Genomic DNA, 23,062 nt, shown 5'->3' on the forward strand with positions numbered 1-23,062 from the left:
TTTCCACATTCTGAAGCCTGATTTCAACTATGCTGGCGAACGGAAGAAGCACATCTTTCAACTTTTTTTTTAAAAAAAAGGGAATTTATTTAGTTACTAAACATTAAATTTGCAGTTTTTTACAATATGAACATGAGATAAAATCTTTAATAAAACATACAAATTCTAATATATTTGGTAAATTCTCATGACATTCACTGTAATTCAAAATACATGAATAGAAAAGTTGGCATAGTACATAACACTAGTATACAGTTGACATGTTATATATAAATTTTCAAAAATGAATATGCATACTTAAGCTATGTATTTGCTTCACTAAACCAAAATAAAATGCATTAAAAAAGGAAAAAGTAGGTTTATCATTTTCCTGTCTGGACTAACACTGTCTATAAAAACAGAAGTGGAAGAATTTATTCTTAAGTATTGCCAGTGTATTTTTATTTTTATTGGGCGCCAGTTTAGCTCAGCACGTTGTGCAGGCGCCCACATGTCATATGGCCGAGAAGGGCCAGCCCGGGTTTTAGTCTGACCCGCGGTCCTTTGCCTCATGTCTTCCCCCTTCTCTCTCTGCCCCTGCTTTCCTGTCGTTTTTCCACTGATCTATCTAATAAAGCTGAAAGTAACAAAGAATTTTTATCACTAACATTTGCAAATACAGCCACCATAATAGCACATTTTAAATTAACTACTAACTATAAAACTATACAAATAACATTACTGACATCTAGTACTAGTAGGTCCCTTAAAATACCATCTCTCCTTCTATCAGGATTTGGAAAGTGGTCACAATGAACAACAGGTGCAAAACTTTGGCTTATTGTGCAGAACACATTTTGATTTTGATTTTGCTAGTTTGGTTTCTGTGGTGTGCTTATATATACACGCTTGAACAAAATATCCTTCAAAGCTTTCATTACCATCTGTACTTCTAATAATAGTATTTGCTTATATACATTTTCTCTGAATGGTTGTCATACTGTACAGGCCTTAATGACAGCCTTCGTCCTTACTGAATTCAACTTTGTTTAAAGTCACTATTGAGACTCCTGAACTGGGAAACTCAGAGGGTCGTCCGTACTTGTAGACATCATTGTAAAGGCGGTACAAATGTCCTTTGTTTCTTCTTTTTGAAACATTTCCTTCTTTCCTGCTAAATTCCAGCCTTTATCCTTGGTAAACTTGTAAACACACCCAAAGAGATCAGGAAATAACATCATTCCATCAATGTGAGGAAAATTCTCGAGCCTGTGAACAAGGAAAGTTTTATTAATGAATAGTAACAAGAGAAGTAAGCTTCCAAATCTGTCATAGTATCAGAAATATTTGTGATTTGTTCATATAGTTACAAGAAATTAACATATATACACATATAAATATGTGTGTTCATGAATTACATCACTTTTCATTTAGTTTAACTTACTCATGCTCATTGAAATTGCGTATAAAGCGCAGTAATCCCAGCGTGTTTTCAGGGTACGGCTTTCTGCCATCCATCTTCTGAACCAGCTCTTGGGGAAACTGTAACAACAAAACATGGTGGTCATGAACTGGACTTTAGGAATACATAAGTTTGACCTCTCATCTGTAAGTCACCTTATTTTTCCACAGTTTGAAGGATCCATTAGCACATGCTTCTAGTGAACCAATCAGCTTTTCATCGGCATTTCGACAGTTTGCCACCTCCTCCCTGTTGCCGGTCTTCCTCAAATATTCAAACTGCCTGGAAATAAAGTTGAAATTATGCTTTATAAGTACAACAATAACATAAAACTAAGAGGAAAATCTTGAATAATAACAGGAGCAGCAAAAAAGAGTCTTGCTTAAAAATACGAGAATAGAAATGTATGAAACAAATTTAGTATTTGCTGCCAATGTTAACGTGCCTGTCTGAGTACAAGACAGTTTGACCTCATTTTCCCAACATATGGATTAAGCCAAGTAACAGACTGAAAACTTTCCCCCATGTGTGGGAAAATGATTGAAAATCCTTCAAGGTTTAGGCTCTCATGAGCAAATCTATTCTTGCTTTACTAAAGTGAAACTAGAAATCGCAGATTCTGTTACAGCATGACTTCCTTACTATTTATGAGTCCAGAAGAAGGGATGGTTTAAGCATTCTTCTACTTTGGGTCTGTCCTTTGGCTCTTTGTTGATCATCCACTCGATGAGATCCTTTGCCACCACATCTTGAACATGATCCAAAATGTACTTCCCATGGTAAATGTTGTTCTCGCATTCATAGGATTTGCCAAATGGATGCTTCCCTCCAGAGAGGATATAATAGATCAGCATGCCTGCCACCTTAACAGTAACACATCAGTTTAGGTATTTTTACCAAGGCATCTTTCAGTTAATCAAGTTTACATGGACCTGTATTACCTGGATGTCAGTGCTTGACTTGTATGATATGACGGATTCTTCTGCTTCTTCTGCTAAAGTCTCTCGGGCCATCCAGCATCTGGTTCCTGCACTGCATGTACGTAGAGTTGTTTGGCCTTTGAGTAAGCGTCTGCTTATGCCAAAATCAGCTAATCTCGCCCTCCCAGTAACATCTGCAGGAGGAATAACATACAAAACTCATGAAACTAAATCATTTATTTATATTTACCAGACATATGTTTTATTTTGTTTTTCCCTGAATGTCAAACATGTCTTACCAATCAAAACGTTCTGGGGTTTGAGATCTCGGTGGAGAATTTTAGGATTTCCGCAGTGAAGCACCTTTAGACTTTCAAGAATTTGTTTGACAAGTTTCTTTAACATCAGTGGGTCATGGTCATGATTCTTGATATATTCTTCCAAGGTGTATTCACAAAGTTGCAGACAAAGATATCCAAAGTTCTTGTCCTCTGCAGCATCAACATATCGTACGATATAAGGATGATCGAGTTCAGGAAGTCGTAGGATTCCTTCTTCGTTCTTCAGCACGTCGTAGTTGCTTTTAGACATTCTCTTAATGGCAACTTCTGTGCCGTCCTCTCTCAGCCCCAAGAAGACTTCAGTACCATCACTTCCCTTCGCTATTCTGAATTCTGCATCATTCACATAAATAATGCTTCTGATTCTGGATATTTTACTTTCATCTGTGCCAACAAGTTTCTCCAGTTTTCTCCTCCACCTGTTGCTGATTGAAAGCCATTTTTGTTTTTCTGATTTTCCATTGGTGCTGTAGTCAAAAGGCTTTAGATTTGAAGTTGATTCTACAACAGAAACCTTTGTTGTTTGATCAGTTGCTGCAGTGGAAACTTCAGCATTTGGGTCTTCTTGCTTTTGGGTCTTTTCCTTCTTTTTCCTTTTCTTTTTCTTCTTCCTGACTAAAGTTGAGGCTGTGTTTCCCTCACATTCTGAGTTTGGTTTACTCAGATATTCTTTCAGACTTCTCAGCACCTCTTTCAGTTTTTCATTCAATTCCATTTCTACAGATGTCAGTATGTCCTCGGGCACTGAAGTTATGGCCACTGATTTAAAAATGTTAGCTGCCTTTTCAACTGACAGCAGGTTGGCGAATATACCGTATGTGTAGACCCTGATCTCAGTGGAGTGTTGCTCATTTACAAAAGGGAAAACTGTTTTGCATAAGTTCTGTAAAAAGTTGACGTGCCAGTCCTTTGTGCCTTTTGTTTTCTGTGTTATCACATACAGTGTTTGTAGCACTGATGCACAGATGCCAGGTCTCTCTTTTAAGCAAAGCAGTTTCAGTAGTCGTGGAACTATAGCTACTGCATGCTCATCTGTTATTTGATCCATTGTGCAGAAAACTGCACTCAAACTTTCAACTGCCCTCCCTACATGTGTCTTAGGGATGTTTGGAAAGCGGCTGGCTGCACCTACAATGTAAGTATTCACATTTCCAGTTTTCTTTAGCCATTTAATACATGCCTGGCAGTATTTATCTTTTCCTCTCCCAGTAACAGTAAAAAGGAGTTCAGTCATGGTCAGATGAGACCTAGGATGCTCTAACAACATGTGACTGTTGAACATTTTAAAAACTTCGTCAGGTATTTTTTCAAAAACAGCAATTTCCATATCAAAAAATGTCTAATTTGGGAACACACTCTATCTCCATTTGATGCAAGGTGATTAATCATCTGAGATATTTTTTTACTGTTAATAAGCCACTGAGGATCATTTATGGGTGGCAGTGTCACCAAAGCGCCAGCAGAGATGAGTCTTTTCATGATATCCTCCCTGTCTTCAAAGGCTGCAACTTGCAGTGGTGTGGGTATCTCTTGTTGCACTGGAGCACTCCTTCCATCTGGGCTAGCTTTTGCCTCGAGCAACAGAGCCACAAAATAAAGTGGTGCTTTGGAATATGAGACATAATGCAAAGGTGTCCACTGGAGTTGAGAAGGTATATTTGGGTCTGCACCCTGACGCACAAGGTAAGAACAGATATCTGTGTTGTGATTTACAACAGCGGAGATCAGTGGGGTTATATAATCACACCATTTGCTACATGGGTAAACTCCATTAACATTATTGTCCTTCAGTAATTTCTTGAGCTTTCTGAGGTCATTGTTATTTATGCACTGGATTATAGGATGTGTTTCTGTTGGTGGGGATACTGCCAGATGTAGCTGAGAGATGATATTCATGGTTTTGCTTCACATTGCCTGCGAACGAGAAAGCACTGTCATTAACCAAGTAATATTAAACCAGCTTGACCTAAAATACCTAAAAAATCCTAAAATCCTTAAAACTGGAGTTTAAAGGATGTTTATTTTGATTTTTTAATAGTTGTTTATAAATGTCTACAGAATCCTAAGATTCTATTTAGACAACAAATGGAGTATTTGTGCATGCAAAAATAATACTTTGAAAGCATTTAACTGTGTTTTAAAGCGTTTTGCATGTATAACAGGACCTTTTCTTCTCTCCATTCCTTTGTGACTTTGGATTTTTGTGTTATGACATACAGTATCTGGAGAGAAGATGCACAACATCTTGTTACAGTGCAAAACAGTTGCATTTAAAACAAACTGCATCTAAACTATGAAATGCCACACTCTTTACACGTGTCTAAAATATGTATGGGTAGTTCAGTCAATAAGTAAGTTCTCTTTCAGTTATCTATAGGCTACATGACAAATTTTAAGAAAACTGTTGGATTGTAAGAAATTTTACTTTTGGTGTCTGCTGTTTAAGATATGATCTCTCAATACAGAATGAGACCAGAGAAATTTACTGTTGGGATTCAGAGATGTTATTCTTCCTTCACATTTCCTGTTGAATGTTTTTTTTTTAATGTAAAGACAAATATGTGTATGATTATACACTAGGCATATGCACACTTGCCAAAACATCCGGCTTAATATGACTGAATAGGAATCTTAACTTTAAATCTGGATGCGCAACGGGAAATACAGGCTGAGAACACTGAAGGCGGTAAAACTTCGGAGCAACACGTACGCGTTGAAGAATTCAGACTTATCCGAGACTTAAGTAAACTTGAAATCCTTTGACGTTGAGTTAAAACAGTAGGTCTACAATGTGTGCTGTTTTTACGCTAACATAAGGATTATTTTGCAATACCGTTATAAAAAACTGTAAGAGAAATAACTTACCGCGCCAAAGGTGAGCAATTCTGCATCTGAGCGATATCTTCCTGCTTCTCGAAGCGGTTCTTCCTCTTTTACGGGTCTTCCGGTTTCAGCAGTGAAATGAAGTCTGTAGTTACTATGAAGTTTTTGGAGAGATTGCTACTCTTGAATGTTTTTGGGCTGGGGGAGCTATCAGGTCTCTAGGTTTAATAAAAACATACAAAAAATAACTTTGGATAAAAAACAGATATATTATCAAAGGAAATGACGGTAACAGCTTTCAGATTTAGATAGATGTGGTTTAGATGTGGTTTATAAAAAAAACCCCAACAATATGGCTGTAAAAGAAAAAAAAATCAGTCTCAGTGTTTCATGTTGAACGATGTCCTTATTTGTAAAATGCATCAGGACTGCAGAAGGAGCTGTAATGGAGGATGCACAGGTGTGTCCTTGTATTAGGTTGGCTGTAGCTTGGATTGTTATGGTTACCATGCAGAGCTCTTTGTTCATTTTCTTCTTTTTCTCCTGCTGTTAGGTTCTGAGGAGATCAGCATGCCATGGTGTCTGACCTTACACAATGCTGTTAGGGACTACTGTTAGTGTATCAGCAGTCGTTGCAATTCTCTCACAGTGAAGGAGAAACTGCAACCTTCTTGCCTGAGTCTCTGAGTTTGGCAGTTGAATCAGACTCCCCTTAATCTGAATTTGGGATTAGGTTAGGATGACTAATTGGGGTAGTCGGCTTCTACTCACTAATTCAACCAAAACAGAGAAAAGTAGAATATCTTAAAAAACAAATCAAGACAAAATAAAATCAGGATTTACAATATTACCAAAACATTACTCGTGATACTGTTTACATGACACAAATAGACTTGAAATTTCAAAATGAAATGTAGTAGGCAAAGAGTCTGTGTTTTTTTCTTTTATAAATTATAAACATAATACATAATATTATTATGTTATAATATATAATAATCATATCTCTGAAATAGCCAAAAAAGTGTGATACCTTAAGGAACTGGGGAAAATTCAAAGTACTTCACAAAACATTCATTAAACTAAACAGATCACCAGAGGAAGCTTAAGTACTGACCATTAAAAACACGGTGGCTCTCGAAAAATATCAATGAGCTAAATGATCTGGACTATAAACAACGTAACAAACAACCACACACTCATGATGCACACTCAAAGGATAAACTCAGCTACATCTGGAATAAACAGTTGCATCAGTTAGACAGTTGCAGAATATGATCAACTAGAACGGAAAACATTTAACTATATGGATCACAATACACAGGACTTGGAATATGAAAGATCCATTTATTAACACAATGTACTGTATGAACCTGCTCCCCAGAATTACTAGACCTACCAGGGTCACATCACATTGTGGAATTCTCATAGACAACATTTTTACAAATGACACAGAATTGTGAAGTACACACTTATTTAATAAATTAAATAAGTGTATAACTCCTTTTCAATATGTAAATGAATCAGAACAGGATAGAAATTTTAAAGACAAAACGGACTCCTTAATATCAGCAAACAAACAAACACTATAATACAATTAATCATGGTTAAAATTGTTTTTAAAAAGTGCTGTTATTAATATTTATTAAAAATAAAGTTCCTACTACTACAAACTCCCTGAAAATAATATATCTCATCCTACCAGCATTTGGAAAATGATTACTATAAACACATGCAAAACTTTTCAAACAACTATTCAAACAGAACAAAGTCCCTTAATGCAGCGGTCCCCAACCTTTTTTGCGCCACGGACCAGTTTATGTCCGACAATATTTTCACGGACCGGCCTTTAAGGTTTCGCGGATAAATACAGCAAAATAAAACTAGTACCGGTACCAAAAAAACAGAAGATTTATTCATAACACACTGAAAAGACCCAGGAAAACCGAGTTAACGATAAAAAACGATAACAAAATAACGCTGAAAACGGATAAAAACCCTGAAAACTAAACATTTCACACCTGAGCCTCAACTCTCGCGGTCCGGTACCAAACGACTCACGGACCGGTACCGGTCCGAGGCCCGGGGGTTGGGGACCGCTGCCTTAATGCTTTCAATAACATGTCTACTGCTACGAATTGCTTGTGTCTTTTGTTTCCCGTCGGACTGCTTGTTAGACTCTATCAGTAATGGAAAGAGCAGAGGGGTGTGGTATTTCATCACAGCCAGAGGGAGGCACTGTGGAACCATCAAACTACAGACCCCTGTGCTGATAAGGCAAGAGTTGGAGAATGGCTGCAGTCACAGCATTGTAAGATGTTGAAGGAATAGAAATACTTAACTAAAAACGATAAATCCAAATAGATTAAATCACAGTACTCTTTTTTTTTGTCACTTTTATGAATGCTAGCTATATTTTCAGGAGAATCGAAGTAGTACTTGTGTAACGGAAGTGCCTGAGATGACTGAGAACCCATGTTTAAGAGGTGACTGAGAAATGTTACTAATTTAAGAAAACTATGAAGGAGTTGATATTCAACAGGTCATAAAGTCAAGAGGTGGAATGACTATCCTGAGCTGAATCAACAGGTGGAAAAGAAGAAATAATTTCAATGGAGGTAACATAAAAACACTGACACTAGATCTGAGAGAAATAGAGAGAAAATGTGGAAAAAAGATTAGTATATAAAATACAATGTTAAACAAAGCAATTATCCCCTTAAAATGAGATAAATACCATGCATAATCTCTAAAAGTTGATTCTGTTCATCTGGACGTAGCGTTTTGTGGGAGAAAGGTTTCGTCACTCATCCAAGTGACTTCTTCAGTCTCAGCTGACTGCAGGTTTCCCCAACCTTATAAACAGTACATTAGCATAATGACTGAAACCAGCCCACTGAGGAACAATGGGCTGGGAGGTCAGTTCCTTAATCTTAATTATGCAAATTCTCATGACCATTGATCAACAACCACTGACCAAAACCCACTGATCAAAGACCACTGATCAATGGCCACGAGTACCATTCACAGAGAATCTGTACACATCTTGAACATGATCCAAACTGTACATATTAAATGTTGGACTCCCATTCAAATGATTTTGACAATGAAGCACCTTTAGACTTTCAAGAATCTGTTTGACAAGTTTCTTTAACACCAGTGTGTCATGGTCATTATTATTGATATATTCTTCCAGAGTGTATTCATAAAGTTGCAGACAAAGATATCTCGTCCCTGAAAATCAACATATTGTACGATATAAGGACGATGGAGTTTAGGGAGTTGTGGGATTTCTTCTTCTTTCTTCAGCACTTCGTAGTTGTTTTAGACATTGGCCGTTTCTCAGTTCTTAAGTACACGAGTCCGTACTCATATTCTCGCTTCTTTGCGACTTCGTAGTTCACATGGCATTCCGGAGAAATGCGAGAAGATAGCGCGATTTGTGTACAATTGGAACACCAGTGTACTTGATGATGTCAGAGGTCAGCCTAACATGACCGGGCTGGCTCAGCCTGCTCAAATATCAATAAACAATACAATAAAATTATATATAAACATTACTGTGTGTGTTTTTCTTGAAAAATAATGCATGAAAAATATTTCATAAATTACTTTATCTGTACTATAGCAAGATGTGCGCCTATATAAAGGCCACTGGCGGGAAACAATCGCGGGAATAGTTTGTGGTATCTGTGGTTCATCTGCTGAGTAGAAAGATAAGAAAAGAAAAGGAAATAAAAGGAAAATGGATCAGGTGGTTGTCGCTGGCATTCTTTACCTTTAGGCTGAAGAAGAAGCAGCACAACTAAGAAGACGGAGCTGGGAGAGAAGAGCCAGGAGGAAGAAGAGGGAGAGGAGACATGCCTTGACGGCGTGCCTTCTTGACTCGGTACATTTTTTAAATTTATGGCCTGATGAACATACCATAATAGACCCATTTCTGTAATATACTTACATATCTACATTATTGCTAATATATATTGTAATATATCTATATCACTAAAGCACTTCTGGATGGATGCAAACTGCATTTCGTTGCCCTGTACCTGTGCATGTGCAATGACAATAAAGTTGAATTCTATTCTATTCTATGTTTCTATGTACCCCACAATCTAGAGAAAAGGTCACATTTGCTGCATATAATGTCATACGGTGGTAGATCAATACTATATAAAGCCTGTACGGTTTAACAAAAGCACCACTGTGCATTACTGAAACACAAGCTTTACTCTCTAAAGACAAACATATTTCCAAGTAACTTAATAAAAAAAAACAGGACATTTGTATGTCATGCAAATGGTCAGAAATACACACTTAAGAAAGCATCAAAGTTCATATTGTCTTTTAATCACAAATTTAAGTAAACGCGTCATGAAATATACTAAAAAATAACAATTAATAATTCAGTGACTGTTCAATAAATGTATAAAAAAACCCAAATTCATATATGTTTGAATACTTTAAGTGTGTCTTTTTTAAACAGAAAAAAAAGCCCAGCAAAAATATACACACAAATAAATAACCGTGTCCCCATCATTTCGATGTTCTTTGCTGGAGCTGACCTCAAACCAGCCTTCAGACTTTCAAGAACCAGCATCAACATCCTTGTGTAAATGCTCCCCCAGCAAAAGCAACACAGTTGGAACGATGAAACTGAGGTGCTTGTAACCATTTACTGGCTGGCATGTGGAGCCTCATATAGAGTGACGGCAGACATCTTTGCCATGCCAGTAGCAACAGTGTGCAGGATTGTCCAGTGCCATTGAGGAAATGATGAGCATTCTGCACCGAGTGATTCATTTCCCTAAGACAGAAGAGATGGAGGAGGTTGGGGCAGGCTTTGCACGCCTCGCTGGCATTCCGATTCACAGCTGGTGCAATTGATGGATGCCACATCTGGATTCTTCCACCTGGGAAATCAATTCTTAGTTTAATAGTATTAATAATTGTTATTTCTGGTTTTGGTTATCTTTCATTGTTGCCTAGTGATCTTAGCTCTTCCTTCCTTTATATTTCTTAGCCTGTGTTCAGTCTCTGTCTCCATGTTTTCTCTGTGCCTGTCCTGGTCCCACCTCTCCTGTCTAGTCACCCTGGTCTCCATGTCCTTTTTTACTTGGATAGTCTTGTGTGCTATGTCAGTGTGTCTAGTTTTCCGTCCCTTGTCTCGTTCTGCCTAATTAATCCCAACTGTGTTTCCCTCCTGTCTCCCATTCACTGATTACACCAGTGTGTATTTAAGCCCCGTGTTTTCCTTGCTATGTGTCGTGTTGTACACTCACTGTGCTGTGTGTTTCCCGCTATGTTTTTGGTAGCATTCTAGTTCTCTGTTCCCAGTTTTGTTTTCTTGTTTCCCCAGTTACTCTAGTTAGTGCTACGTGCTTTGAGTTTTCTAGTTTTAGTTTCCTTTTATTCATGTTCAAGTTCTCCAGCCAATATAGCTGCGATTTAAGTTGACATGACAAATAGTCAATATAATGCCAACTCCACTTACAGACCACAAAGCGGTATCACTTCAGCTTTCTTTAAGTCCTAATGCTGCCCAAGCACATAGGAGCTGCTATTTGCAACTTAATAATTCCCTTCTAAAACATGAGAGAGTGATTGAAGATATTTTGTTATTAAGTAAACATTTTTGGAATAAAGACTGTCATATTTACTGTCAAAACTAGGAGCTTTTCAGATTTGAAGCCGGTAAATATCTAAGAGTATGACACATCAACTGCAAAACAAAGGAAAACTAAATGTAATTACAAGGATAACTGCTCTCACTCAGATCTCACCGGAAAACCTATCTAGGTCAAGGTGAAGGTGGCACACAACACTCTTTTTTCTTTTTTTTAAACTAGAGAAATCTCATTCTAACTTCAGCTCTGTTTGAAGACTTATATCATAACTGATGTCCCCCTAAAGGTTTATATTTATTGCTCCAAATTTTATAAATATTTATACAAGTCAGATTATGATGAGAGTTCTGCTCCGAACTTTTCGGGGCAACTCTCTGATAATATCAATAAAGGAAGATCAGACAAGCTGCTGCGATGGGTCGATATCTGTTGGTGAAGTTCTACCTGCTATTCGATGTCTTAAACTTAATAAATCCCCAAGAACAGATGGCTTAACCCGGTGGTTCCCAAAATTTTTTGCTAGGCTCCCCTTTGTTTTACATGAAAATCTTCACATGCCCCCCTCCCTTCCCAGCACAAACATATCCTCCAACCACACACAGACTCCATTGCAGTTTATTTCACACCTCAAACCGTTTGTAAACAATTACACAAATAAAGGTAAACTGCAATAAATTACAGCTAGCAATAAAATAAACTACACTTCTTTTACTTTACATCCACACCTACACAGGTATTTTTGAAAATGCAGCTTTTTCTATACGTTTGGGCATTACGTTCATACGTAAACTGTTTTGAATCTCTGACAACTGAGATTTTTAAAAACTCCTGCCAGGGTGGATGTTTTGGTCCGTTTATTGCCAAGCTGCAACAACACACACAAGGCGCCACCACCAGAGGGTGCTGCATGAACCATTGAATTAGTCACTACCATCACATCCGCCCTTCTGAGTACATTATAAACAATAATGTGATAACTATGAATTCACTTTTATGTCAATACCGAAACCATTACAGCTTAACTAATTGCTGGATATTTCAAGACTGTTACGTCTAAATCAAATCTGTGACGAAGCATTCATTGGCTTTATTTATAACTATTATTTATTTAACTGTGTGAACTTATTCTAACTATGAAGGTGGGGTAGACAACTGTTTGAGGGGATTATTCTGCCCCTGGCTGGTCACTCAGATGCTCGAGAGTACCCTTAAGGTAACTCGGTGGGTTTCTGTTTTTTTTTTTCAGTGGTTTGGTTACTTGGTGGTATAGGAGACTGCTGAGCCTGGTTTGGAGCAGGGTTGATGTTCTCTGGCAGGACAGGGTTTTGGTGTTCAGTCGGTTCAGTCTTGGTTCCTTGAAGTGTGATGAGATGGCTCCTGTTTCGACATAGAAGCCCCTTGGGGGTCTCAACAAGGTAAGACCTTATCTGCTCTGCCTGATATAGTCACATTTTTTTCATGTCTGTGATCCAAACTTGATCTCCTAGGTGTAGTCCAGCAAGGTCTTGTGTTGAACCATTTCCACTGTTTCTCTCTCTCCTTCTTTTCTCTCTCTCTCTCAGTGTATTGATGTTTATCCAGCCTGGGTTGAGGCAGGATGGAAGTATTGGGACTGTGGTACGAAGTTTCCACCCCAATAGAAGCTCTGCAGGGCTATGTCCATTGGCAAGTAGTGTGGTGCAATATGCCATGAGAGCGAGATATGGGTCTCCTTCTTTCTGTAGAGGGCTCTTTACTGTTGCCATTATCTGATCTGAACGTTGGTATGCCGTGGCATGCGAATATGGACTTCAAGTGTGCAATCGCTGCAGCTGATGTGGTAGAGGACTGCTTAGCTATTTCTATGTATCTTGAGAAATAGTCCACTACAACCAAATACTGGCTGTTACTCCAGTCAAAGAGATCAGTACCAACTAACTCCCACAGCTGTGTAGGAAACTCGGATGGCATGAGTAGTTTCTCTGGGTTGCTGTCTCACCTTTGTATATGTCTCACATTTTGCTACCAGCTGTTGTAGTTGAGAGCTCAGTCCTGGCCACCATACAGACTGCTTGGCTCGTTCCCTGGACTTTGCAATCGCCTGGTGACCTGTGTGCAATCGTGTCAAAACATCTTTTTGTAATATCTTTGGAATAACTATACGCATACCTTTTAGGAGAAGTTCATTTTCAATAGTCAGGTCCCCTGCATGCTGGTGGTATGGGAAACATGGACCTAGTATGCTGTGTTTGTTTGCAGTAGAGTTTGATTTGTCTTAATGTTTCATCTTTGTCTTGCTGCTCTCTTATTTATTGTAGTCTCTCCTCTGTTGCAGGAAGGCCTGAAATCACCTGATGTGCATACAGGTTTTGCTATGTGTTTGCCTGAGACATGTGAGATAGTGAAAGAGTACCTCATTAATCTCATTCTCAGTCTTTGCACAGTTCATCTAAGTTCGTGGAGCCTAAAAGGCTTGTGATCTGTCTCAACATGAAACTCAGTGTTTGGTTGTTTACTCAGTTCTGACATAAATGCTGTCAAACGCTGTTTGTTGAGAGTCACTCCAACACCACATGTTTTTGGTACTGAGTAGTTCTCTCAGTGGCTGTGTTTTCCCTGCTAGGTGGGGAAGGTACTTGCCTAGATAATTAACCATTCCCCAGAATCACTCCACTTATATCGGTTGGTGCCTCCATGTTGCTGAATGCTTTCACTTTTTCTGGGTCTGCTTTGACTCCTGTTCTGTCAATGATCTGTCTGAGGAACTTGATTGAGGTTTTTGCAAACTCACATTTCTCCCTTTTCAATGTCACACCTGCTTTTGTGAGCTGCTCCAGGACTGCGACTAGTCTCTTGTTGTGCTGGGCCTGTGTGTCAGCATAAACCAAAATGTCATTCATTTGGCAGACAACTCCATCCAGTCCCTCCAAAAGCTGAGACATTCGTTTTTGAAAATGCTCAGGAGCTGAGGATTAAGCCAAAACAGACTCTATTGAAACAATACCTTCCAAATGCCATGATGAAGGTTGTGAGAAGAGCTGACTGCTTGGACAAAGGCATTTGCCAAAATCCTGAGTTAGCATCAAGTTTTGAGAACAACTTTGCACCCTCTGTGCTCTACTGATGGCAACAAGTGTCTTTCTCTTCTCACAGAATGTTCAGTTTGGTCAAGTCAACGCACACACGCAATTCTTCTCTGTTTTGGTTTGGGTACTGGAACCATTCCTGTGTTCCAGTACCAGTTGCAGTGTGCTTATATATATTTTTTATTTTTAGCCTTATTAAAAGGCTCGCCTTTTGTTAACATCAAGTTTTGTTCCACGTTCTTTTGTGTCTGCATTTAGGTCTACTATTCACAATTCATACAGTCTGCTTCTGCATACTGTGACAATGATTATGAATCACTCAGACTAATGTAATATTTTAAGTTTCTTTCTTTATTGTATTAACTCTGGCCAAGAGAGCCAGTGAGACAAAATCCAAAATACTGTCGTAAGTTATTAACATTTTAAATGATGAAGACACTTGAAAATGGCAACACAAAATTAGCTGCCTTTCCAGAAAAACACAAAAACGTCTCAGAAGTACTTAAGGTTTTTTGAGTGTAAAATACCCTGTTTACTCTTTCCCCTGTTGAAGTTTACTTCTTCTTGACCTCACCGATCAGTTTGATATCCCACCTGGAGAAGAAGGGTCAGATAAGGCTGGAGTATTTTTTATAAAAGCTTTATTACCAATGCACATTGGGAGATCCCCTTACATACAGCCACAGCAAGCATCAAGTGGATCTGAGGATCTTTCCTCATACAACCCCCAACCAACTTTATACTGATACCCCTTGCAAACACCAGATATTTACTCTTATGTTATCTTATCAAGGCAGGAGCTTGTTAAGAGGCAAACAATTATGGAAATGTTGTTGTGAAACCTCAAGCCACGCTTTTACACTGTAAAAAGTAGAGGATATGCAAATAAACAAGGGCCACTGCACATTCAGTGTTAATAACACAGTAAAGCATGTGCCGTTTTCCTCCTTTTTGCTTCTAATGTAAATGGAATGTATTGGCACTATATAGTCACCATTACAGATTAATAGGATATATTATTCAGTTATACTTAAAACTATTGACTGCAGGTCATGACGTCATGAAAATATTTATGAGGTCATGCATAAGAGTGCTGACCGGTTATTCTGCCCCTGTACAGCTGGACATCGTTTTAAAGCCAGTCAAGTTACTCACCCCTGGCCTTGAGAAAGAATGCCGGTACAAGACACTTCAGTTGTGGTTTCACTTTTCAGATCTGCGAGCTACTATGTTTTTAATTGAATGAAATTAAATGAAATTCAGCATTTACAGCAAAGTGAAGCCTGATTTCGACTATCCTGACTGACTGAAGGTGTCAGGGCTTGCGAGGCAGGCTGTGAGGAGGTAAAGTGAGGACTCAAGTGCAGGCCGAGGTTGGTCTGAGGAGTTAGTTTATTTAAGGTGGAGACAGCGAGGACACGAAGTAAGAAATAACTAAACTGGAAAAACCTAAATACATGAAACTGAAACCAAAACTCACGGAGTAACACGCAAATGTACACAGGAAGGCCCACGGAGGAAACACACGGAGACTTGGGGTAGACGTCACAGACAAAACAGCAACAGGCAGCAGAACACACAGGGCTTAAATATTCACAGGAGTAATCACGGGATGGGATCAGGGCTGATGAGACACAGACGTAAAGCTGAGAACACTCACATGAGACAGAGACCTTCAGAATAAAACAGGAAATACAACAGGTATGCACAGATGTGAGCTTAACACAACACATGGCAACAGGGAGGGAACACAAAGACGTGGGACCAGGGCAGGCACAGAGACACAGAACAAAAGAAACTTGAACTACAAAACAGAAACAAAACCTGAGAACAAGAAATTATTGACAAGAATAAACCTAAAACATAAGATAATAATCAAAACCACTGAGTCCACAGACTTAGGACCATGACAGAAGGAGCACATCTTTCAACTTGTTTTTTCAAAGAAATTTATTTAGCTACTAAACATTAAATTTGCAGTGTTTTACAATATGAAAATGAGAAAAAAAAAAACTTTAATAAAACATACAAATTCTAATATATTTGGTAAATTTGTAATGATATTCACTTTAATTCAAAATACATGTACAGAAAAGTTGGCATAGTACATAGTACTAGTATACAGTTGACATGATACATATAAGTTTTCAAAAATCAAAATGCATACTTAAGCATGTATTTTTGAACAACAAAACTAAAATGTATTGAAAAAGTAGGTTAATCATTTTCCTATTTGGAATAAAACTGAAAAAATGTCTGTCTGTATGTAATTTAAAAAAAACTGAATTGGGAGAACTTATCCTTAAGTACTGCCAGTGTTACCATTTCTTTTGGCTCAAAAAGATTTTTATCACAAACATTTGCAAATACAGCCACCATAATAGCACATTTTAAATTAACTACTAAATATAAAGCCATACAAATAATATTACTGACGTCTAGTACTAGTAGGTCCCTTAAAACAACATCTCTCCTTCTATCAGGATTTGGAAAGTGGTCACAATGAACAACAGGTGCAAAACTTTGACTTATTGTGCAGGACACATTTTGATTTTGCTAGTTTGGTTTCTGTGGTGTTCTTATATATACATATGTTTGAACAAATTAAAGCATCCCTCAAAGCTTTCATTAACATCTGTACTTCTAATAATAGTATTTGCTTATATACATTTTCTCTGAATGGTTGTCATACTGTACAGGCCTTAATGACAGCCTTCGTCCTAACTGAATTCAACTTTGTTTAAAGTCACTATTGAGACTCCTGAACTGGGAAACTCAGAGGGTCGTCCGTACTTGTAGACATCATTGTAAAGGCGGTACAAATGTCCTTTGTTTCTTCTTTTTCAAACATTTCCTTTTTTCCTTCTAAATTCCAGCCTTTATCCTTGGTAAACTTGTAAACACACCCAAAGAGATCAGAAAATAACACCAATACCTCAATGTGAGGAGCTTCCTCACGACTGTGAACAAGGAAAGTTTTATTAATGAGTAGTAACAGAGAAGTAAGCTTCCAAATCTGTCATAGTATCAGAAATATTTGTGATATGTGCATATAGTTACAAGAAATTCATATATATATACACACATATGAATATGTGTTCATGAATTAATAATTTTTCATTTAGTTTAACTTACTAATGCTCATGGAGATTGCGTATAAAGCGCAGTAATCCCAGCGTGTTTTCAGGGTACGGCTTTCTGCCATCCATCTTCCGAACCAGCTCTTGGGGAAACTGCAACAACAAAACATGGTGGTCATGAACTGGACTTTAGGAATACATAAGTTTGACCTCTCATCTGTAAGTCACCTTATTTTTCCACAGTTTGAAGGATCCATTAGCACATGCTTCTAGTGAACCAATCAGCTTTTCATCGGCCTTTCGACAGTTTGCCACCTCCTCCCTGTTGCCGGTCTCCCTCAAATATTCAAACTGCCTGGAAATAAAGTTGAAATTATGCTTTATAAGTACAACAATAACAAAAAACTAAGAGGAAAATCTTGAATAATAACAGGAGCAGCACAAAATAGTCTTGCTTAAAAAGACTGAAGTGTGGGAAAATAATTTAGTAATTGCTGTCAATGTTAACGTGCCTGTCTGAGTACAAGACAGTTTGACCTCATTTTCCCAACATATGGATTAAGCCAAGTAACAAACTGAAAATCTTTCCCCCCCACAGTTTAGGCTCTCATTATTATACAGCATGTGTATTCTTACTTTACTGACGTGAAACCAGAAATCACAGATTCTGTTACAGCATGACTTCCTTACTGTTTCAGAGTCCAGAAGAAGGGATGGTCCAAGCATTCTTCTACTTTGGGTCTGTCCTTTGGCTCTTTGTTGATCATCCACTCGATGAGATCCTTTGCCACCTCATCTTGAATGTGATCCAAACTGTACTTCCCATGGTAAATGTTAGACTCACATTCAAAGGATTTTAAGTCCAAGTCACCAAATGGATGGTTCCCTCCAGAAAGGATATAATAGATCAGCATCCCTGCCACCTTAACATTAACACATCAGTTTAGGTATTTTTTACCAAGTCATCTTTCATTTAATCAAGTTTATGTAGCAGACTTTACCTGTATGTCAGTGCTTGACTTGTATGATGCAGATTTTGCTGCTAAAGTCTCTCGGGCCATCCAGCATTCGGTTCCTGCACTGCGTGTACGTAAAGTTGTTTGGCCTTTGAGTAAGCGTCTGCTTATGCCAAAATCAGCTAATCTTGCCCTCCCAGTAACATCTGCAGGAGGAATGATATTCAAAACTCATTAAACTAAATAATTTATTTATATTTACCTGACATATGTTTTGTTTAGTTTTTCTCTGAATGTCAAACATGTCTCACCAATCAAAACGTTCTGGGGTTTGAGATCTCGGTGAAGAATTTTAGGATTTCCACAGTGAAGCACCTTTAGACTTTCAAGAATTTGTTTGACAAGTTTCTTTAACATCAGTGGGCCATGATCATGATTCTTGATATATTCTTCCAAGGTGTATTCACAAAGTTGCAGACAAAGATATCCAAAGTTCTCGTCCTCTGCAGCATCAACATATCGTACGATATAAGGATGATCGAGTTCTGGGAGTCGTAGGATTCCTTCTTCGTTCTTCAGCACTTCATAGTTGCTTTTAGTCATTCTCTTAATGGCAACTTCTGTGCCGTCCTCTCTCAGCCCCAAGAAGACTTCAGTACCATCACTTCCCTTCGCTATTCTGAATTCTGCATCATTCACATAAATAATGCTTCTGATTCTGGATATTTTACTGTCATCTGTGCCAACAAGTTTCTCCAGTTTCTCCTTCCACCTGTTGCTGATTGAAAGCCATTTTTGTTTTTCTGATTTTTCAGTGATGCTGTATTCAAAAGGCTTTAGATTTGAAGTTGATTCTACAACAGAAACTTTTGTTGTTGGTTCAGTTGCTGCAGCGGAAATGTCATCATTTGGATCTTCTTGCTTTTGGGTCTTTTCCTTCTTTTTCTTCTTCTTTTTCTTCTTCCTGACTAAAGTTGAGACTGCATTTCCCTCACATTCTGAGCTTGACCTGCTGAAATAATTTTTCAGACTTCTCAGCACCTCTTTCAGTTTTTCATTTATTTCCATTTCTACAGATGTCAGTATGTCCTCGGGCACTGAAGTTATGCCCACTGATTTTAAAATATTTGCTGTCTGTTCAACTGACACCAGGTTTGCGAATATAGCGTACGTGTAAATCCTGATCTTAGTGGAGTGTTGTTCATTTACAAAAGGGGCAACTGTTTTACACAAGTTCTCTAAAAAGTTGACGTGCCAGTCCTTTGTGCCTTTTGTTTTCTGTGTTATCACATACAGTGTTTGTAGCACTGCTTCATAGATGTCAGGTCTCTCTTTTAAGCAAAGCAGTTTCAGTAGTTGTGGAACTACAGCTACTGCATGCTCATTTGATATGTCTTCCATTGTGCAGAAAACTGCACTCAAACTTTCAACTGCCCTCCCTACATGTGTCTTGGGGATGTTTGGAAAGCGGCTGGCTGCACCTACAATATAAGTATTCACATTTCCAGTTTTCTTTAGCCATTTAATGCAAGCCTGGCAGTATTTATCCTTCCCTCTCCCAGTAACAGTAAAAAGGATTTCAATCATGGTCAGATGAAACCTAGGATCCTCTAACAACATGTGACTGTTGAACATTTTAAAAACTTCGTCAGATGTTTTTTCGAAAACAGCAATTTCCATATCCAAAAAATGTCTAATTTGGGAACACACTCTATCTCCATTTGATGCAAAGCGAATAATCATCTGAGATACTTTTTTACTGTGAATAAGCCACTGAGAATCATTTTTGGGCAGCAGTGTCACCAGAGCACCAGCAGAGATGAGTCTTTTCATGATATCCTCCCTGTCTTTAATGGCTGCAACTTGCATTGGTGTGAATATCTGTTTTTGCATTGGAGTAGGACTCCATCCATCTGGGCTAGCTTTTGCCTCAAGCAATAGATCCACGAAATAAAGAGGTGCTTCAGACAGTGAGACATAATGCAAAGGTGCCCATAGGAGTTGAGAAGGTATATTTGGGTCTGCACCCTGACTCAAAAGGTAAGAACAGATATCTGTGTTGTGATTTACAACAGCAGAGATCAGTGGGGTTATATAATCACCCCACTTGCTACAAGGGTAAACTCCATTAACATTATTGTCCTTCAGTAATTTACTGAGCTCTCTGAGGTCATTGTTAGTTATGCACTGGATTATAGGATGTGTCTCTGTTGGTGGGGAGACTGTCAGTTGTACTTGAGTGATAATATCCATGTTTTTGCTTCAGATTACCTGTGAAAGAGAAAGCACTGACATTAAAATCGTTAAAACTGTAGTTTAAAGGATGTTCATTTTGTTTTTTAATAGCTGTTTATAAATGTCTATCGAAGCCTAAGATTCTATTTAGACTACAAATGGAGGTTTTGTGCATGCAGCCTTTAACTGTGTTTTAAAGCGTTTTGCATGTATAACAGGACCTTTTCTTCTCTCCATTCCTTTGTGACTTTGGATTTTTGTGTTATGACATACAGTATCTGGAGAGAAGATGCACAACATCTTGTTACAGTGCAAAACAGTTGCATTTAAAACAAACTGCATCTAAACTATGAAATGCCACACTCTTTACACGTGTCTAAAATATGTATGGGTAGTTCAGTCAATAAGTAAGTTCTCTTTCAGTTATCTATAGGCTACATGACAAATTTTAAGAAAACTGTTGGATTGTAAGAAATTTTACTTTTGGTGTCTGCTGTTTAAGATATGATCTCTCAATACAGAATGAGACCAGAGAAATTTACTGTTGGGATTCAGAGATGTTATTCTTCCTTCACATTTCCTGTTGAATGTTTTTTTTTAATGTAAAGACAAATATGTGTATGATTATACACTAGGCATATGCACACTTGCCAAAACATCCGGCTTAATATGACTGAATAGGAATCTTAACTTTAAATCTGGATGCGCAACGGGAAATACAGGCTGAGAACACTGAAGGCGGTAAAACTTCGGAGCAACACGTACGCGTTGAAGAATTCAGACTTATCCGAGACTTAAGTAAACTTGAAATCCTTTGACGTTGAGTTAAAACAGTAGGTCTACAATGTGTGCTGTTTTTACGCTAACATAAGGATTATTTTGCAATACCGTTATAAAAAACTGTAAGAGAAATAACTTACCGCGCCAAAGGTGAGCAATTCTGCATCTGAGCGATATCTTCCTGCTTCTCGAAGCGGTTCTTCCTCTTTTACGGGTCTTCCGGTTTCAGCAGTGAAATGAAGTCTGTAGTTACTATGAAGTTTTTGGAGAGATTGCTACTCTTGAATGTTTTTGGGCTGGGGGAGCTATCAGGTCTCTAGGTTTAATAAAAACATACAAAAAATAACTTTGGATAAAAAACAGATATATTATCAAAGGAAATGACGGTAACAGCTTTCAGATTTAGATAGATGTGGTTTAGATGTGGTTTATAAAAAAAACCCCAACAATATGGCTGTAAAAGAAAAAAAAATCAGTCTCAGTGTTTCATGTTGAACGATGTCCTTATTTGTAAAATGCATCAGGACTGCAGAAGGAGCTGTAATGGAGGATGCACAGGTGTGTCCTTGTATTAGGTTGGCTGTAGCTTGGATTGTTATGGTTACCATGCAGAGCTCTTTGTTCATTTTCTTCTTTTTCTCCTGCTGTTAGGTTCTGAGGAGATCAGCATGCCATGGTGTCTGACCTTACACAATGCTGTTAGGGACTACTGTTAGTGTATCAGCAGTCGTTGCAATTCTCTCACAGTGAAGGAGAAACTGCAACCTTCTTGCCTGAGTCTCTGAGTTTGGCAGTTGAATCAGACTCCCCTTAATCTGAATTTGGGATTAGGTTAGGATGACTAATTGGGGTAGTCGGCTTCTACTCACTAATTCAACCAAAACAGAGAAAAGTAGAATATCTTAAAAAACAAATCAAGACAAAATAAAATCAGGATTTACAATATTACCAAAACATTACTCGTGATACTGTTTACATGACACAAATAGACTTGAAATTTCAAAATGAAATGTAGTAGGCAAAGAGTCTGTGTTTTTTTCTTTTATAAATTATAAACATAATACATAATATTATTATGTTATAATATATAATAATCATATCTCTGAAATAGCCAAAAAAGTGTGATACCTTAAGGAACTGGGGAAAATTCAAAGTACTTCACAAAACATTCATTAAACTAAACAGATCACCAGAGGAAGCTTAAGTACTGACCATTAAAAACACGGTGGCTCTCGAAAAATATCAATGAGCTAAATGATCTGGACTATAAACAACGTAACAAACAACCACACACTCATGATGCACACTCAAAGGATAAACTCAGCTACATCTGGAATAAACAGTTGCATCAGTTAGACAGTTGCAGAATATGATCAACTAGAACGGAAAACATTTAACTATATGGATCACAATACACAGGACTTGGAATATGAAAGATCCATTTATTAACACAATGTACTGTATGAACCTGCTCCCCAGAATTACTAGACCTACCAGGGTCACATCACATTGTGGAATTCTCATAGACAACATTTTTACAAATGACACAGAATTGTGAAGTACACACTTATTTAATAAATTAAATAAGTGTATAACTCCTTTTCAATATGTAAATGAATCAGAACAGGACAGAAATTTTAAAGACAAAACGGACTCCTTAATATCAGCAAACAAACAAACACTATAATACAATTAATCATGGTTAAAATTGTTTTTAAAAAGTGCTGTTATTAATATTTATTAAAAATAAAGTTCCTACTACTACAAACTCCCTGAAAATAATATATCTCATCCTACCAG

The 23,062-nt window shown here is 37.8% G+C and overlaps 1 protein-coding gene and 1 pseudogene across 2 annotated transcripts; both read right to left on the reverse strand.

Moving 5' to 3' along the window:
* Positions 1-322: 322 nt before the first annotated feature.
* Positions 323-4,598, reverse strand: LOC146391396 (uncharacterized; annotated as a pseudogene). Its single transcript, XR_014799927.1, has 6 exons — positions 2,661-4,598; positions 2,383-2,555; positions 2,084-2,304; positions 1,597-1,723; positions 1,424-1,521; positions 323-1,248 (listed from the first exon to the last, which is right to left on the reverse strand). The product of XR_014799927.1 is annotated as an uncharacterized LOC146391396 (transcript).
* Positions 4,599-16,432: 11,834 nt separating this feature from the next.
* Positions 16,433-21,517, reverse strand: LOC146391397 (uncharacterized). The gene is made up of 7 exons (XM_084924348.1): positions 21,403-21,517; positions 18,559-20,518; positions 18,293-18,453; positions 17,982-18,214; positions 17,520-17,646; positions 17,347-17,444; positions 16,433-17,171 (listed from the first exon to the last, which is right to left on the reverse strand). The coding sequence occupies exons 2-7, from the start codon at positions 20,498-20,500 to the stop codon at positions 16,961-16,963; spliced, it is 2,772 nt and encodes a 923-aa protein (XP_084780474.1). The 5' UTR covers positions 20,501-20,518; positions 21,403-21,517; the 3' UTR covers positions 16,433-16,960.
* Positions 21,518-23,062: the final 1,545 nt, after the last annotated feature.

The sequence above is a fragment of the Perissodus microlepis genome, chromosome 3 (assembly GCF_051167445.1).
Source record: "Perissodus microlepis isolate ML-2025 ecotype Zambia chromosome 3, ASM5116744v1, whole genome shotgun sequence".
Classification (NCBI taxonomy): Eukaryota; Metazoa; Chordata; class Actinopteri; order Cichliformes; family Cichlidae; genus Perissodus; species Perissodus microlepis.